Source organism: Neofelis nebulosa, chromosome 16 (genome assembly GCF_028018385.1).
Source record: "Neofelis nebulosa isolate mNeoNeb1 chromosome 16, mNeoNeb1.pri, whole genome shotgun sequence".
Classification (NCBI taxonomy): Eukaryota; Metazoa; Chordata; class Mammalia; order Carnivora; family Felidae; genus Neofelis; species Neofelis nebulosa.
Genome location: NC_080797.1, coordinates 55587555 through 55606547, shown reverse-complemented (window position 1 = coordinate 55606547; position 18993 = coordinate 55587555). Strand labels below are relative to the sequence as shown.

At 50.0% G+C, this 18993-nt stretch overlaps 1 protein-coding gene and 1 long non-coding RNA gene across 8 annotated transcripts in view; one reads left to right on the top strand and one right to left on the bottom strand.

Moving 5' to 3' along the window:
- Window positions 1-8504: 8504 nt before the first annotated feature.
- Window positions 8505-10445, bottom strand: LOC131497222 (uncharacterized). The gene is made up of 2 exons (XR_009254815.1): window positions 10342-10445; window positions 8505-9621 (listed from the first exon to the last, which is right to left on the bottom strand). It is a non-coding gene; the product is annotated as an uncharacterized LOC131497222 (long non-coding RNA).
- Window positions 10391-18993, top strand: part of HNF1B (HNF1 homeobox B) — a 53979-nt gene continuing 45376 nt past the window's right edge. For 2 of the 7 annotated variants that reach the window (XR_009254814.1, XM_058703313.1), the window contains exons 1-2: window positions 10418-11107; window positions 15836-16035. Coding sequence is in view for 6 of the 7 variants with exons in the window: in XM_058703313.1 (XP_058559296.1) it covers window positions 10764-11107; window positions 15836-16035 (544 nt within the window). In the remaining variant the exon portion in view is untranslated. Of the gene's footprint in view, window positions 11108-15835; window positions 16036-18993 lie in introns of all 7 variants that reach the window. The other 5 variants (XM_058703317.1, XM_058703316.1, XM_058703319.1 and 2 more) reach the window with 4 other exon arrangements.

The window sequence follows — 18993 nt, the reverse complement described above, 5'->3', positions numbered from 1 at the left end:
GTGAGTTCGAGCCCCGCGTCAGGCTCTGGGCTGATGGCTCGGAGCCTGGAGCCTGTTTCCGATTCTGTGTCTCCCTCTCTCTCTGCCCCTCCCCCGTTCATGCTCTGTCTCTCTCTGTCCCAAAAATAAATTAAAAACGTTGAAAAAAAAATTAAAAAAATAAAATAAAATAAAATAAAATGTAGCACTTTCGTGCATTAGAACAGGGGACCCAAAGCAGAGCTCACAAGGTGATACATTGCAGGGACAGGATGAAAACATGAGGTTTTATTTTCATGTTTGTGTGAATTCTGTGGCCTTTTTTAATATTCCTGCTTGCTTTATAATGAGCACAAAGTATTAGCCCAGTTGCACACATAGTAAGTGTATTGATTACTTAATACAGATAATGGGATTGAGGTGCTTGAACATTTTTATTTTAACTGAGAGGAATAATTGGGAAAAACCATTTACAGGTTACTGCTTTAAAGAAAAACCCCTTAAAAACTAATAGTTCAGGGGCACCTAGGTGGCTGAGTCAGGTAAGCATCCAACTCGATTTCGGCTCAGGGCATGATCTCATGGTTTGTGGGTTCAAGCTTCACACTGTCGGTGTGGAGCCTGCTTGGGATTCTCTCTCTCTCTCTCTCTCTCTCTCTCTCTCTCTCTCTCTCCCTCCCTCCCCCCCCCCCGCCCTTCCTGTGCTCTCTCTCTCTCTCTCTCAAAAAAAAATATATATATAAACTTAAAAAAATAATAAACTAACACCTCATTCAACCATTCAACCCATTCCTATTAACAGTCAGTGCCTTTGACTACACTCAGAGGGGATTTCTGGGCTCCCAGGGCACCAAGCTGAGGGGATACTACAGGCTGAGAAACTACACCGAGCTTGATTTTCAGTTCTGTCACTGGAAAGCCTTCCCTGGAAAGACCCCTCAGTACCTCGTGTCTCCCATATGCTCCTTCACTTGGCTGCCCTTTGACCTCTCTCCAGAGCATGCCATCCTCCGACCTGCTGTGGCTCCGCTCGCTCACCGGTTCTGTGGTGGGTCCCCCCACTCTTGCTGGAGTGAAAGCTCCGTGAGGCCAGGCCTTCCTCGGCTTTCCTCCCTGCTGCCCCCCAGTATGAGAACTGTGCCCTCCACACATAGGCACTCAGCGAGCACACAAAGTGCCACCAATGGGACCAAACAGGGCTTGAGGGCATTCCCTTAGAAATGGGGTCATGGATCTTCTCTCTCCTCTGTTTTATCATTAGTCTTCTGAAGGCTAGTTTCACAGCAACTGTGATGCTTAATTTCGCTGAGTTAGAACTGGCCAGACTGAACTCCTTGAGGGTAGGAGCTCTACCTCTAAGGTCTCCAAGCTCCCAGCATTTCACGTAGAGTAAATGCTTGATGGCTGTTTGTTGAATGAATAAGTGAATGTTGTCTGGGCCTTGGACATGCAGAAAGGTGGCATCAGCACAGAGAGAAAGTGGTTTGCCAGCAAGCACCTTACAGACTGCCGGCAGGGCAGGGCTCGTTCTCAGGACCACAGACCAACACAGAAGATTTAGAAAGTTTCTTTCCTGTGGCTTTAGATATTTACAATCCACTTAGAGGAGATAAAACAGAATCATGTAGTGTCTCCGAAAAGCTCAGAGTGGTTTCACGTTTCCCACAACCACAAAATGACAGGTTTAAGGAAGAGAAGGTAAATTCGTAGGCCCCACTGGTCAGCCCAGTCCGTGAGTGCTGAGAACCTACTATGTGCTGGTGCTGCCTTAGGATCTGGCAACGCAAAGATGAATAAAACTGCAACCCTGCCTTTGAGGAGCCCCCAGGCTAGACAGCTGGTGAGGTCATTTCAACCATGTGGGCAAAGAGCAGAGGGAGAGATAAGTGCAGAAGATACTGGAAGCAGAAAGGAGGAGCAGATAACCCCAGGGGTTCTCAACCTCGGCACTGTTGACATTTGGACCAGATAATTCTTTGTTTTGGGGGCTGTCCTGTGCGTGGCAGGGTGTTTAAGCAGCATCCCTGGCCTCTACCTGCCAGGTGCCGTAGCAACCCCTAGCTAGGACAATAAAAAATGTCTCTAGACTACAGAAGTCGTGGGGCCCAGTGCAACATGAAAACGTGGGACCCTTTATTCAAAAAGCAGGGAAAACGAGTGTTATTGAAGATCCTGAAATATAAAGATTTTTCAATTCTTCAGTGATCTCTCTCTCTCCCTCTGCCCTCCCTCCCTCCGTCCCCTCCCCACACACTTTTTCTCTCCTCCCTCCCTCCCCCCTGTTTTTATTTGCTACTTCATGTCTCATTCCCTGGGGAATGGGGACACGCTACTGGGGTTAGTGCAAGCCCCCATAGGTGTCTGGGGACTGCTCTGTGACTCAGTGTGCAAACGTGCACTCCGTCACCAGCTGCCAGTTTCCCTCCTGACCAGTCAGCTGCCCAGGTCACGGTGCCCCATCTGTGGGCATGGAAATCAAGCCATGCATGTACCCTTTCCACCACTGCTCCTCTGACACAGACAGGCAACCCCCAGAGGTATTACAAGGATGTGGTTTGGTGAAGGCCTTACACAGCCGCCCGCCTCATGCTCCGTGGCATTGCCATCTTGTGTCAGGGATGCTCCACCCTGAGATACCACACGGCCAGAGCAGCCTATCCCAGTCTCCCCGTGCCCACAGTCAGATCCCCTAAAGGCACAGAGGGAGGCAATGGCTGCCGGGTGAGCGTGGGGAGACAGGTCTGGCAGGGCTAGGGACACCAGGTTGTGCAGGAGCTGGACCTGAAATTCCATCCCAGAAAGTCAGGGAGGCAACAGGAGATGATTCCGGTGAGCTGAGGCTCCAAGCCCCTGGGGCCAGCTCTGACATCCCATCAGTCTTCACTTACAAAATAGAAACTCAAATGTAAAATTATTAAGAATTTCGGGACAGGGACTACAGTGCGTTAAACCCCAAGCACATCCAGGAACACCCTGCCAGACAATGCCAAATCTGCCCTAGGGGCCCAAACCAGCCTTGGCTGAGAACCACTAAACTCATTCCAGGCTTTGCTGGGGTTTCCTAAGGGAGTGAGCCGTCAGCGGATCCCAGAAGGCCGTGGGGGGCCAGGAATCGCTAGAAGGAACAGAACTCATCAGGAAAGTTTCCTGTGGCGCATGAATTTTAAAGCAAGTTTTCAGAGGAGCTGCAGAATCTGGTTTGCGCTTGAAGCCTTTGCTCAGCCCTTCTTTCTGCCTGAAACACTCTCTGACTTCTTGTCAAAATCCTACTTATCCTTCCAGGGCTCTGAGCCCCTACAACACTTTGCTGGCTCCCCTGATTATTAGCATTTGTTTCTATGATTAATTGTGCCAGGTGGTTTATGTATTTATCTTTCCTGCCAAATTCTACGCTGTTTTCTTTTTTTATAGGTGAAGAAACTGAGGTTCAGAGCGGCCCCTCGCCCAATGTCACACCTAGGAAGTGGAAGAGACAAATTTCAAACTCAGATCAGCCTGACTCCAAGCCCCATGCTGATTCCCCTGTTGTATCTGCCTCTTGGCTACAGATGTTAGAAGCCAGACAGCGCTATTTTGATTTGTAACTTGGTATGATCAGTAACCGGCTTTCTGAACCTCAAGCACTCTGAGCATCAGCTGAGAAAACTAAAAGTAGGAGTAATAATACTGTCTCATGGGGCTGTTAGTAGGAGTAAGTGAGATGTCTTATGTAAAACAGTCAGCACAGGGCTTCTTATAAAGCCGCTCCATTCTAACTAGAAATAGAAGTATTTACATGTCTCTACGTCCCACTATATAAATCGAATCTTGCCCATCTCAGTGGCCGGACACCTACCCCAGCACCTGGCACGTAATGGGTGCCCAGTAAATGTTTGCTACACTGAGTCAGCAACCCTGCAATGCTCTTTACCCCCAGGCCTGGGAGCAGGGACTGTGTCTAGTCACAAGAGCATTGAAGGACACCATCCCCTCAGCGTGGGGTCCCGTGGTCACTGTCATGCCCAAGGTGCATGCGGTAGACAGCACTCCTGTCCAGACACAGCAGGCAGAGCGAGCACAGGGGCCACCAAGGGGAGGGGGGGCGGAGAGGAGACAGGTGGGGGAGGCACAGGGTAAAGCAAGTGCCTGGCGGGTCCTGCCTCATAGACTGGACCCGGTGTCTTTCCCAGCACTCGTGCAGCTTTTCAGGAGTGGAGATGGGAGTTTCTGGGCGTGTCTTATTCTTAGGTCTTGTACGTGGGCTGCACTTTGTGTTACCTTGTCGTTACACAAACACAGTGTTGTGGAGAAAACGCTGGCTTCTAGATTCAGAAGACTTGGGTCAAGAGATGGTGGGTCTGCCACCTTCAGGGGGTCGGTCAGTTTTCCTCTCGGAGCCTCGGCTTCCTCATCTGTGAAACGGGAATGGTAATGCCTGCCTTGCCTTCTTTATGGGGCTGTTTTGAGGATCAAAGGAAAGGAGAGAGCTCTTTGCACACCACTAACCCCTCTTCAAGTATTACAGTTCTTTACGTGGCAGATATCTCCTTGGACAGGAAAGACTGATCTGTCTCTCACACACCTGATCACAAGGTGTCTCTCTGTGCCGAGACCATTCGGGGTGCTCCTACGTGCTCCCCCCTCGGTTTGGGTGAGTGGAGGGTTTGGAAGTTGCCAGGAAGGGCCAGAAAAGAGGCACTGAGAACGCGGGATTAGAAGGTCCATCATTCAGATCCCAGGTTCCGCTCCTTAACCATGTGTGGGTCTCTGGGCCAATCCTTCTCTCTCAGAGGTTCCATTTGCTCATCAATAAGGTGGGGTTGATACCACCTATCTCGTAAGTTCATGAGGAGAAGGGGAGAATATAGCAAGGGCACCTCACTAGCACTTATTTGAATATTAATCTGGAAACAGATTCCAAGGGATTTTAGTAAAGACTAGTGCTCTTCTTTTTTTTTCTAAATACATACCCAAGCCCACATCGTCCAGTAAACACTTATGGAGTACCTGCTGTGTGTTGGGCCCACTGCCAATCACTCTTCATGGCTGTGCTAGGAGGAGGAATAGATTATTGCTCTGGAATGAAGGCTCTCTGTGCGAGGTGTAGTATTTATTAGTTTAATATCGTACTAGGTTGCTAGTTTTTAATTTAATCTTTTACAAGCTACTGGGAACACCCTATTTCTAAAAATGACCCAGGAGAAGGATGTGGGTTGTTGAATCGAAATGAGGGAAATCTCTGTTACCCCTAGGAGTTTCCCCGACGAAGATCATCTGATAGCAGCATGTTTGGGAAATAGAAGCACAGAGTGGGAAGAGGTTTCTAGAAAGAAAGCTGAGGCCTGGGGTTGGTGGGATTTGAGATTTTCCTGTATTCATTCGTTATTAGCTCACAGCTCTCCCGTCAAAGGGCTTCACACATAGCAGACACTTGGTAGTATTTGTCAGTGAACTCAATCCAGAAGCTCTCCATTTAGAGGAGAGGCAGTGGGGGAGACGGGGAGGGAGGGAGGGAGTCCCTGAACCACGTCCTGTGATTGAGGAAGCAACTTGGTTGTAGGTAAGCCCTACTCTGGCCAGCCCCCATAACAAGATGTTTTCCTGTGTTATCGAATTTAATTCTTCTATTAACCCTATAAGGGATAAATTCCATGATTATCACCATCTACATGTGGTGATGATATATACAAAGACTCAAAGAAATTAAGTAACTTGCACAAAGCCATAGCCATACCCACCCCCACCCCACCCCCCAGAAGCAGCTGGTTTGTTTGGCTCCAATGCTAGGATTTCTCTAGTGCAATGTTCTGTATCTCTTGGGAAAGGCATTTCTCCTTCCTATATCTGCTTCCCCAACCTGAAAATAGACTGTGATATGGGATGACTACAAGATCTCTTCAGATCTCTGGATTTCTACCTGTGTAAGTGCTTTACCCAAGGGTTGAGAAACTGTGGCCCATAGGCCAATTCCAGCCAGCCGGTTGTTTTTATAAATAGTTTCATCATGGGGCGCCTGGGTGGCGCAGTCGGTTAAGCGTCCGACTTCAGCCAGGTCACGATCTCGCGGTCCGTGAGTTCGAGCCCCGCGTCAGGCTCTGGGCCGATGGCTCGGAGCCTGGAGCCTGCTTCGGATTCTGTGTCTCCCTCTCTCTCTGCCCCTCCCCCGTTCATGCTCTGTCTCTCTCTGTCCCAAAAAATTAAAAAAAAAAAAATATAAATAGTTTCATCAGAACACAGCCACACAGGGGCACCTGGGTGGCTCAGTCTGTTGAGCATCTGACTTAGGCTTAGGTCACGATCTCATGGTTCATAGGTTCGAGCCCCGTGTCAGGCTCTGTGCCGACAGCTCAGAGCCTGGATCCTGCTTCGGATTCTGTGTCTCCCTTTCTCTCTGCCCCTCCCCGCTTGCATTCTGTCTCTCAAAAATAAACATTAAACTACAACTTAATTGCTGACAAGTTGGGAAATTGAGCAGTACACATAAAGCAACAAAAATCTTCCTTAGTGGCGGCATCCAGAGATGATCTCTTGTTCCTTTGTTCAACAGCTATTTTATTGAGCATGTGCTATGTATCAGGCATCTCTCCAGGCATTGAAGAGGAGGACCTGAGACAGTCCCTGCCCTCATGGAGTCTCCTGTCTATGGTGTACTTTTCCAAGAGCTGCTCAAAAGCCCCGTGGCCAGCATTACACAGAAGTCCAGTCTGAGCTCTTAAGCCATCTGCCCAAAGGCCTGGAAACAGATAGCCTGGTAATATGGAACCATTTAGAAATGTCAAATCATAGAAGATTTATTTTTCAAAGAGCAGAATCAGAGGCTCAGAGAAGGATGCTCACCAAAGCCCTTGGGAAGGTGAAAGAGTCCTCCAGAAAGGAGTATTGTATCCAGAGCTGGAACCTCAGACTCTAACCCTGCAGTGCAGAAAGTTCTCTAGGCTATGGACAGTGCTAATAGTAAGACCCTCCCCTGCTTCAGAGCAGGATAGAACAGTATTTATGTTTTACTCTAGAGAAGATTTCATTTTGATGCCTTCTAGGGACTGCCAAATCAATGGGAGAGCCTTGGAGAATGGAGTGGTAGGAGGTAGAGGACCAGGCTCTCTCTGCTATAAGCAAAGGAGGGTAGCCATGGAAAGTAGGGGGAAGATGGTGTGCCCAAGAGCAGAAAAGGAAAATCACTTATGCTATGAAGTCACAGGAGAGTTGAATCCACTGGAACTACGTTTGCCATCCTGTGAAATTTCCAACATGGTGCTCCAAAGGCCTTCATCCAGTAATGAGCCAATTGAATTTTAAATGACCTTACACCAGGGCCTGCACTTCCTATAGCAAATCTTGTGATTTAACCTGCAGGTGCATTTTTTGAGTAGAAGAACTTAGTATGATCTCTTTAAATACAGTGACTATTAAAAAAAAATAAGCTAGGAATGAATGATATCAAAGAGATCAGCTGCCTCACTTGTTTGCATGTTTTCATGACCTATATCTCTGCTTCTTTCTCAACGTGTGGGAGCCGGTCATCCTCTGGGAACTCACGATTACTAACTCATTTAACCCTCACACAAAAACCCAGTAGGGCGTATTATCATTTTTCACATAAGGAATCTGAGGGTCAGAGTGATGATGCACTATGCCGAAGTCACACCGCTGGTTAAGCAGATCTGAGACCCAAACTGAGGTCTGTTTGATTTCAACATCTACCCTCTATTTCTCTGCCGTGGATCCTTCACTTCTGCTGTTTCAACTTCCCATCTCCCAAAGCAGTAAAAACTGGAGACTTCCCTCTTTTAACCCTGCTCAAAAGCCCTGAGCCCCAATCCCAGCCCCTCATTTACTCCAAGAGCTGCAAGCCACCTCCTTTAAAGTCTTATGGTTTATTTTCCCACGTTTAAAAGGAGGTTAACTATATCAGTTCATCACCATTGTATCCCGTGTGAAGCATAAGTACAAAGTATTTCAACTGTACTCTTGTTTCCCCTATTTGGGGGAAGTTTCACCAAAGGGTTTTAAGAGATAACTCATTGAATTAGCATTTATGACCCACATCCTGAAGAACTGTCTGCTGAGATCATTACACTTTTCCTTTTAAATATCCATATGAAGAGGTAGGTGTTGGATCTGCTCACAGAGCTATAGTTGCTGTTACTTACTGAGCACCCATATTACACCAGGTATCGTATCCAAGGTAGGAATGAGCAAGAGGATTACAGGAAGTTGCTGGACATGAAGAGTCAGGTTGACTGAAAGGCATACCTGGACACTCATAGGAAGTTTCCCTCTGAAAGTGAAACTTCCCCTACGCTCACATCATTGGCCTGGGGTAGAGGGGAAAGAATGGGTTTGCTACCACCTGAATTTTGAGAGATAAGGAAACTTGAGTCAGACAGGGCACATGGTAGTTAGAACTACAAATCAAAGCTTTGTTGTTAAAAGGGAAGTGATTGCTGGTTTTTTAATGGGTTTTCCCAGCCAAACACAGAAACTGATCTTCAATTACACTTGACTGCTTCTATCATGATAGCAAGTGAGACACAGAGAAAAAGAGATTGTTCTCCAGGGACATTTACTCTGAACACTTCATTATCCTGGCTGAGGGGATCTCGGTAGGCAGAGAATGTTCTCCCATTGGGCCGAATTGTGAGGGGCAAGGACCTGCCATATGTCACAACAAACTAAAAGACAATAGGGTGAAATGAAGGACCCTCATTTCCATGAACTTATTAACCCTTTCTCAAGGGAAGAGCCTGAGACAGTGTAAACTTCCCAGAAGGCTCCATACACTCCATGCACACAATCACCCCCTTCCTTCTGGCTCCAGGCACGTGTCCCAGGCATCCCCAGCAGAACCCGTGTTTAAGAGGCAGCCTCACTCTTAGCAGTCAAACTTGGATCAGTCGCCCCTGGAGCTTCAGCTCTAGCACACCTAAGAGATTTGATCCAGAATGAAGCAGATGAGAGCCGCTGATCCTTCCACCCCCTTGCTGAAATTCCACATTTCCCAGAACTAGTCCCAACTTCCTCCTGCCTTTTAAAGGTGGGAATGGTAGGAGATTTTGATTAGAAGCCCCTTTGCAAATTCCCTGCTGATTCTGAATTTTTCTCCCTAATCTCCCAGTCCCTCCAACCCCAGTGCTGGATCTGCCCGATTCTGAGAACACTAAGTCCCCAAAGGGGTTAGATTTTCCTACTGGGAACTGGCTTCCTCCCCTTTCCAGGCTGAAAAGTGTGAACACCAATTATTAGACCAAGGGGTTCACAGGTGGTCTCATTCAATGTATGCACCACCCCTCCCCCTGCACTGTCCGCTGCAGTATTTCTCGGATGAGGAACTGAGGCTTAGAGAGGGTCAGCGGGTGTCCTCTGCCTATGGGTCTGTGAACGGTGGATCCTAAAAAGCCCCTTGCCCTGTTCTTCTGCAGGTCAGAACCAGCCTGCACGTCCAGGTGCGCCGCAGGCCTCCTTCCTTTCCCTCCTCGGCGCCCTGGGGAGATGCAGGTGAAACTCTCGTAAAGCTGAACGGTTCCGGTTTCATTCCTGACCCGGACGGACCCAGGTGGAAAAAAACTTCATTCCCTCAGCGGCTTGGTGGGCGTCTGCTCCCACCAGTGCTGTGGTGACCTCGCGGCCGCAAAGCGCCATCCTGGGAACTGCTGTGTCCTGGAGCTGCGAATAAACCAGCAGGCAGTGGCCCCGGGGACACCCGGCTCCAACCGTCCGCGCAGCTAGCTGCTGGCCACGCGTTGCTTTCACGGCTAGGAAGAAGGCCCAGCGATTCTAGTTTTGCCCGGAAAGCGGAGGCGCTTTGATATTCCGGGTTTAAACAGGAGAGCATGGCCCAGGCGGCCAGCTCCCGCGAGGCTTGGGCAGCCTAGGTGCAGCCTGGCTGCTTGCGGGGCTCACCTTTGGCTACTCCCCTGACCATAAATTAGTGGGCGCCTCCTCCCAAGGGTTCTCCGGGCCTCCTTCCCGCTCGCCTACGCTCTCCGGGCCAGCAGTTCTGCAGATCCAAACCTCCAGACCCGTGTGGTAAGGGCCTGGGGTCTGCAGAATGGTAGGAGGGGTAGAGCTAAATGGGGTCGCAGCGATCCGCACTCACCCCGCCTGACACCCCCACTTCCCCCGGGTCTCCGCGTCCATTCCCAAGGAGTCAGTTTCTCCTCCCCAGGCTGTCTCTCCCTGCCGGCCACCTGCGTCTGTTGGGATGCCTCCGAAAGTCTCTACTCTTTGCATCCTCTTCCATCTCCTTCCAAGAGCACCCTAACTTCTTCCAGCTCTCATCTGAACCCCCAAAGGGCAGTTTCTTCTCTCCAGACTAAAACTGGACCCGCAGCGGGTGGAAAAGCCCCAAAGCCTCCCACACTAGGCTGCAAGCTACTTGCTTACCAAGTCCAAAGGTCAGCTAAAGTTTGGCTGATAAACAGAACCAGTACAAGAAGGTCTTCAGCCCCCCAGCGTGAGTACAATGGACCCTGGCAAGCCCTGCTCCCGGCCCGGGTCTCCAGCTCTCCACGTCTGCTCCTCATGCGCTCCCTCTCTCGCTTTTCCCCCCTCCCCACGACCATTTGCATCTTGCCGAAAGCCGGGCCCTCCCCACTAATTTGCATATCTTATATGGCCTAATGGTGGCGATCATGGCAAGTTAGAAGTTTTCTGACTCCTCTCGGAGGAGACTCCGGGACCCCGGGGAGTAACAGGTGTCTGAAGGGTGGGGGGGCTCCTGGACTTGGGGTTCGCTTGTGAAACTCCCCTCCACCCTCCTCTCTCGCGCCCACCCCCTCACCCCCTTCTTTTTCTGTCCTTGGAAAATGGTGTCCAAGCTCACGTCGCTCCAGCAAGAACTCCTGAGCGCCCTGCTGAGCTCCGGGGTCACCAAGGAGGTGCTGGTCCAGGCCTTAGAGGAGTTGCTGCCATCCCCGAGTTTCGGGGTGAAGCTGGAGACGCTGCCCCTGTCCCCCGGGAGTGGGGCCGACCCGGACACCAAGCCTGTCTTCCATACTCTCACGAACGGCCACGCCAAGGGCCGCCTGTCTGGGGACGAGGGTTCCGAGGACGGGGACGACTATGACACCCCTCCCATCCTCAAGGAGCTGCAGGCGCTCAACACCGAGGAGGCGGCCGAGCAACGGGCGGAGGTGGACCGGATGCTCAGGTAGGCGCGGACCGAGGTGGAGCCCCTAGAGCCCGGGCCTTGTGCCTGAGCTCCGCTGCTTCAGACCCCTCTCGCCAAGTCCGTTTCCCACCAAGGAAGTCCCCCGGGGGGCGCTCCGCTTCTCTCCCGACACCTGGACCCCTCCCAGTACCTCAGTCGGAGGGCCCTGAATCCCGAGCTCCCTCTCCCCCTGCCCAGGCCAGCGCCCCGGACCGCGGGGTCCTCCCGGCCTGGGAGAACCGCAGCGGCGGAACCCTTTGCGGGAGGATTGCGCGCGCTACTGAAGGTGCGGGTGGGTGCAGTGAGACGGTGGCCACTTCCCAGGAGCAGAGACTCGGGCCGCACAAATCCCGGGCCGAGCATTTCTCCCGGGCCAGCCTCCTACCCGGTCCCGGGAAACGCAGGCCGGCCTCGGGCGCAGCGTACTGCTGTTCTTTGCAGAGGGCCTGGGGGCACCCGGGGCCGGCACTCGGGGGGCCAGTGCTCTGGAGGGCACTCCCATCTGCAGCGCCCATGCAAGGCCCCAGGATTATCCGGAATCCTCAAAGCCGATTCAGATTTGCAAAAGGAAATGTTTGCGTGTCGCAGGGCCCGGCCTGACCCGCACGGGGCAAAAGAAGCACGTATCTAAGCAAGCGCAGGGGGCGCGGGGGGTGGGGGGGGGGTGCAAATGCGGCTAAGACCACATTCGCAGAGGATTTGGTCGCCTACTGAGAAAGAAGGGCGTTTCCAGATCTCGCCCCCGACATCCCGGCGTCCTGGGGAATTCAGGCAGGCTGGCGGGTCCGGGATCCTTTGCAGGGCCTCTCCGACCGGCCGAGGGCTTTGACAGCTGGTTACTAATTATCCAAGGAGCCCAGCGGTACCCTTAGACCGCACGTCTCTCTCGGCCGCTTGGCTTGAGGACCGAGCCCCTCGCGTGGCCTCGGACACTTGAGCGCCGCGGTTTCAAGGCAGGGGCCAGGACCAAAGTTGCGCTCTGATTCAGGCAGCCTCGGTCACACGGCCGCAGCAGCAGTTTGGAGTGGGATGTGACCTTGCATTTGAATTTGCGATCTGAGGGCCCAGCGGCTTAGTCTCTAGCAAAGACAATGGGGGGATTTCTAGTCCCCCCCCCAAAGTATTTGGCCATTCGTAGGTTTGGGGTTCCTGCCTCGCAGTTTCCGCGAGCGGCGGCGGTTTCTCCCGCGCCGGGGTTCGGGCGCAGGAAGGCGAGGGGTCGGAAGAGAAGCAGCTGGGGCGACCGGGGCTAACCGAGCTCCCGCCGCCTGCCACGGGGAGCCAGCGGGGCCCAGGCCCATCCACCTGGCTGCAAGCGGCCGCTTGTAGCGGGGCTCTGGGAAGATTTGGGCAGCGCGAGGCGACCCAGGGCCCCCTCCGCACCCAGCCCCGCGCTGGGCTGGACGCAGCAGAGATGTAACATAAACGGCAGCACGTGGAGTTAGGGTGTTATTAATTTATTTCTATAAATCATCAACAGAAAGATACACAAAGAGTCGTGATTAGGTTGAAAAGAGAGGCGGGTTATTCATTGGTGAAGTTGTAAAGGCGGCTTAGAGGGGGAAGGAAATCCAAACGCCGACGCGGGTCGGCTAGCCGCTGCCCTCGCGCACGCCGGGCGCTGCGGGGCGCTCCCAGCCAAGCCCCCCGGCGCCGGACCTCGACTGCCCCGGCCGCCCCGGGTCGCGCGCACCTGCAGGCCCTGCCCGGGCCTCGGCCCTGTGCCCTCCGCCCAGCTCCTGGCTCCAGCGAGGCGGGGAGGAAGGCGAGGGGCCGAGCCCCTCACCCCGGTATAGACGCTGGACAGACCCAAGGTCCCCCCCCCCCTTTCCCCGGCGGGCGCCGCCTTCCCTCCCCCCACCTTCGGGAGTGCTCAGACTTTATTAAAGTAATTTTTCAAGAAATTGCTAGCGGTTCCCAGGTCATTGCACGGTCGGCTCCTGAGCACTCCCTTTTTTGCCCACCCTGTTCGAAAGCCGAGAGAACAGAACTAAATTCACTCTTTGGACTGCCTGGACGCTCTTTATACTTCCTAGAAGGGAAAGGCGACAGGGGAAGGTCCGGGACTGAGCGTCGCCCAGCCCCGGGACCCGGGCTCTGGGCTCGGAGCTCCAGCGCCGGCCTCTGCCCTGGGGCGCCTGCAGCGTTTGCAAAGTGGGCTGCTCCCTGAGGAAGCCAGAGCTGAGGCTTCTTAAGGAACGCGGGGCGAGCCGTGCTGGGGTCCAGGGCTTTCCTGCTCGTGGGCAGCAAAGTCACTGTTGGAAAAGGAGCGTGCTGGGCCCACTCGGGGCGCTGGGGTCGGGCGTTTGACACCTGCGCCCCGAGCACGGTGGCGGCTCGTGCTTCTCCGAGTCCGTGTATTTTTGGGGGTCGGAACCCCCCCCCCGCCCCATGTAAGCTGTATTTCCAATGAACAAACGTAAGTGGCTCTCAGGGCGCTTCCCGGTGAACCCAGGTGAATTCTGTGGTCAGAGCTGGAAAGGTAGAAATAACTGCGCCATCTTACCCCTGACTCCTGTCCTCAGATGCGGGCTCAAAGGTTTGCTGCTTTGCAGGGTTTCCCTGGGCTTTTTTTTTTTTTTTTTTTTTTAACCTTCCAATTGTTAGGCTAATATTTCTTTCCACAGAACCCTTCGCTCTAAAGAACATTACACTATTTTGCTAGGTTTCTGAGACACACGAAATGAACACAGGTGAAGAAATTTGAACAAAACGGAAATAGTCAAAGAATCTGTTAAAGCGATATTAACTTTGAAAATCCAAACACTCTAACTTTTGAAGCAATTGTATTTGTTGGAAATGTTTTTCCGCCCTAAAAACCTCTGTGGAAATACTCGTCAGAAGTAAGCTTTAAAATGATCGTGGGTGTTTATACGGGTATGTGCATTCCACGGACCTGTTAACACTACTTTTAGTCAAGGTGAATTTTACATGTGTGAAACTGGAACGTGTTTTCACATTTTTTGTTTTTGTTGTTAGTTTATTATGTTTTGTTACTTGGATGTAGCTTTATAGATACTCGGGAAATGTACTAACATATATAATTAATCTTAAAAGTTTGTCTTTCCCAAAAACATCTCCACCAAAGCCTGTGATTTCACGAATTTAATACCAGACTTGTTAAAATAGCCACGATTATTCAAATGCTTACAAAATATGTTTAAATTACTAGGTTTTTAAATTCATCAAGCAAAAACTAATTTTATTTGACCTACGATAGGCACCATTTAGAAATGAATTGGCTATTTCATTTACAACACTATCCGTTTTGTCCTCTGCTTTACACGTTCTTTATTGTTTGGTATGAAACTAATTTTTTCCCTTCGTTTTTTTTTTTTTTTTTCATGTTCTATGAGGCTACTATGCACATCAGCATACAGTAAAGGGGTGCTGGGTCTGTTTTAAAAGTTAAATATACAGCTGTATTAAACAAACAGTACATGTGATGTATTGCATTAATACTTTTGTTCTATACTTTGCCTCATTTTCTTAATTTCCTGTTTTAAATTATATCTCTCACTTTTAAGTTAATAAGCAATAAAACATACTAGCGAAGTTGAAAACACTTTAAGTGCAGTTCAAAGGCCCTAGTACATTGCTGTAAAGAAGCTTATGCGTGCCTATGTTTATGAGAAATGAAAAGCATACACAAGTTCTATCCCAAGCTTGAAATTTATGAAAGCCATTGCCTTCCAGAAACCCTTACCCTATATCAGGGAGGAACTTCAAGAATACAGGAGACCACGGCATTTGGAATGCTTAATATCTGATTCAGAAATTGAAAATATCCCCACTCTGTTTCATCTGAGAGATGGGGCTCTGGTGACTTGTTTTTTGTTTTGTTTTGTTTTTTTTTATGTTTATTTATTCTTGTAAGAGAGAGAGACAGAACAAGAGCAGGGGAGGGGCAGAGAGAGAGGCAGACACAGAATTGGAAGCAGGCTCCAGGCTCCGAGCTGTCAGGACAGAGCCCGACGTGGGGCTCGAACTCACGAGCCGTGAGATCATGACCTGAACTGAAGTCAGACGCTTAACTGACTGAGCCACCTAGATGCCCCTGTTTTGTTTTTTTTTTTAAGTTGCCTCACCTCACTGGAACAATTCTTCACTCCAGGAGGAACATCATTGTAGTTCTTAAAACTTTTCTGAAACTCTGAAAACTGTTTAGCATTTGGCCAAGAAGTTCTCCTTGCTTCTCAGGAGATGGGCACGCGTTTCACTCCAATCGCATAAGCTAAGACACCGAGACACCCATTCGGAATGGAAATAAGGTAGAAGAGGTCTAGCATCAGAACTGATGCTGGCCCCCATCATTGCAGGATCAGCCAGCCCCGCCCTGAGCTAATGGCATCTCCACTTTCCAGAAGTGGAAAATTCTTGCCTTCAGGTCCCTCACTTTCCAGGAAAATGGAGGAAAGCAAAACAAAATGGGAACTTTTCTTTCTGCTTAATGAGAGAGAGCGTTGATGGTGCTGTCCCATCCCTGAAGACAGGAAGTCCTCCTCACCTTTACCCTCCTGATCTCATGTGAAAGGGACGGAGTGTACTGTATGGAAGATTTCATCTCCCTTTTTTCTAGGTTCTGTTTTGGCCTCCCCTCTCTCCCAAGGATGGAGAAGTGGGTGAAGATCAAAGTTTTGCAGAGAGTTTAGGTAAAACTCCTAAAAAGAGAATCTTTCTCCCCAGACATCTTCCACCAGAATCCTAACCATCTGCTTATCTGTCTAGTGAGGACCCCTGGAGGGCTGCCAAAATGATCAAGGGCTACATGCAGCAACACAACATCCCCCAGAGGGAAGTGGTCGACGTCACAGGTCTGAACCAGTCACACCTCTCTCAGCATCTCAACAAGGGCACCCCCATGAAGACCCAGAAGCGAGCGGCCCTCTACACCTGGTACGTCCGAAAGCAACGGGAGATCCTCCGACGTAAGTGCTTTAATCCCCCCTCAACCTCAACCTGTGGTGACCTTTGCCCTGATTCTGACCCCCGTGGGATGCCTCGTTTCCCCTTCATTGAGAAGGCCTACATAGCACTTGGCAAATATAAGGAAGCTGGCAGGTGGATTTGGTTTCCATAGTTATTGTACAATGGATTGGCTTCAATCATTTTCTTTTCCCATGGTCCTTACTACCCAGCCAGCTACCTTGACAAGTGCTTAGTGTATGTAGTGTACCTTGAATTTTCTGGTCCCTGCTTCCAACACCCTTCTCTTTGAAGCCAAGTAAGTCACAGTGGAATATTGTCCCCCAAGTCAGCCAAGCAGCTCCCCCTTGATATATAACCACAGATCCGAGTTTCCAAGGAAGACATTTTGTAGCGATCAATAATATTGATCACTGTTCCTGTTCTCTTCCCTCCCCTCTGAAGAGAGCATACAAAATTGAAGATATTTTTATATATAGATGTATTCAGAACTCGACCCTGATATTTGGGAGGGCGGGAGGAGGGTGCGCGCGCATCCTGACGCAACTCAAGGTGATTACTCACATTTACCAAAATCCATAAAGCTTTGAGACTTGAGCCAGTGACACTGCCTGATGAAGAAGCTTCTCTGGCTAAATCAGGACACAGCACAAGTGTCTGCATTTGGAACTCTGACCGATCAATACTTGTCATTTCCATCCCCATCCCCAAATCTCCTTTCTGTCCCAACATCCCTTCCTCCTAGTAATACCAAGAGATTTTTGTTTTGAAGTGTCGGGAAGTTGGAACAGCATTTGAATGATATTCTATGTTTATTTTAGGACAGCATACTTCCATTATCTTTTAATTATTTCCATCAGCCCCTTTCCTAGTAAAGTTTTGTATGAGCTTCTGCCCTTCCCGTTATACTATCCTCTGGGCCGTGGGCTTCTCTGTCTTTAAGATATCAGTTTCCACTGCCTTCTGGGTTGGAATTTCTCCCTTCTCACTGGATGGCCACTTTTTAAAATCATTCTTGTTTTCTGTCCTACACTGCTCTGAAGTGATTGTTTCAGTATTTATGGTCTCAATGTCTGTGGGCTGGAAAGGCCTTCATGGCAGAAGGAAAGGTTTTAGACCTCCATCTCCTATTGTGGCTGCTTGTCTGAAGCATTAAATGGATAGATTAGAAGAAGCAAAGCGGCATAGGAGAAGAGGCCCACACTGGGTTGACTCACCATCCATGGTGACTAGGTCTTTAAGAATTTGTGTGTCTGACATGAAGCAACTCTCTGTAATTCCTGAAAAGGCCTAGAACATTCTCATGAGACACAGTCTCCGAAGGCCAGGGAACCATTGGGCCTGCCCTCGCTCCAATCCAAACCCCATGTGGTGTCTCCAGTTTGAGCTGCCTCTCTGTGTTCAATGAGAGTCCCCCCAGAAAGGAGAGGGAGACAGGAAAGGCCAGCTAGAAGCTTTGAAAAACACACAAGTCCTAGAAAGTTTCACCACATGCTTGAGAAGAAACATTTTACAAAAACATACGACAGGCTCTGCCAGGGATTTTTTGAGTTATTGTTATTACTGGTTTAAAGCCACGTGAGACCTAAACCTTAAGAAACATTCCTTCATTCTGTAAATACTGTATCAACATCTATTAGGTGCCAAACACTGTGTGGGGCTGTGAGATACAAAGGCCCTTTTCTCCAGGGACTCACAGCCCAGTGGGGGAGATGATATGTTTGAGTGGATCATGACAGCAGCTTTCTAAGAGCTGTTATAAAGGTGTACACAAGGGGCAGCAGAGGAACTGCTAAATTGCCTAGAGACCTCACAGAGGGCTTCCTAGAGGAGGTGATGTTGGAACTAATTCTTGAAGGATGAATATAAGACACGTAAACATGGGATAAAAATTAGGAAATGAGATGAATAAAAGAGAGACACAAGTGAATGGGGTGTCTGGAAGGAGAAAGAAATGGGAGAATTTAAAGATGATACATGGGTGCCTGGGTGGCTCAGTCAGTTACGCGTCCAGCTCTTGATTTTTGGCTTAGGTCATGATCTCACGGTCATGAGATCAAGCCTTGAGTCAGGCTCTGTGCTGACCGTGCGGAGCCTGTTTGGAATTCTCTCTCTCCCTCTCTCTCTGTCCCTCCCCCGTTCTCAAATAAATAACCTGAAAAAGATTACATAAATTTTCTTGAGAAACTAAAACTAATAAGTGATAATATTCATGGGCCCATCTGCACATAGAGAACCTGCTTGTCCAAGCTGGCTCTGAGTCTGTAAAGAGGCTGTTGAAACCAGCTTCTCCAAGGTAATTTTTATGGGGAGTGAACATTTTCTGTCTCTCCGCTCCCCTCCCCCCACCCCGCATTAATCTAGAAGGAAGTGGAGGAGAGGTGGTAGAGACCAGAGTTTGCTTCTTCAAAAATTGAGAAGCTAGGGCCCTGAGGTGGGGAGAGCCTGTATGGTTCTGGGCCCCCACAGGCAATGTATCAAGGCTGATCCCGGCACACACATAGTTCTGAACACAGTGCCAGTGGCTGCCCCCTCAGAGGACAGCCCCCGCGCTTCTGGGCGGCTGAGTGAGCCTCACACCTGCCACAGACAACAGTGGAGTCCATTGTATTACCTCCACCCAAGTCAGACTGGAAGGTTTGGGGCATGTATTGGTTGGGTTTTGTTTTTAGCAAGAGATGATGCATAGGCTGCTGATAAGGAACTTCGTGTCTTTAGGCTGGGTTATGTCCTGGCTGATGCCCCACATTCATGCGACTTCGGGCAGGTCCTGTAACCAGTCTGAACCTCTGTTTCTTCAGTTACAAAGTGGAGATAATGATACTTCTTGCATGTAGAGGTTGTGAGAACTAGACGAAGGGATATACTTAGAGGACCTTGTACGATACCCCTCCAGGGGAGTGGTTCAATAAATATTCATGGTTATCACATCTCTTCATAGCACGTGAAGAGCCTCATGT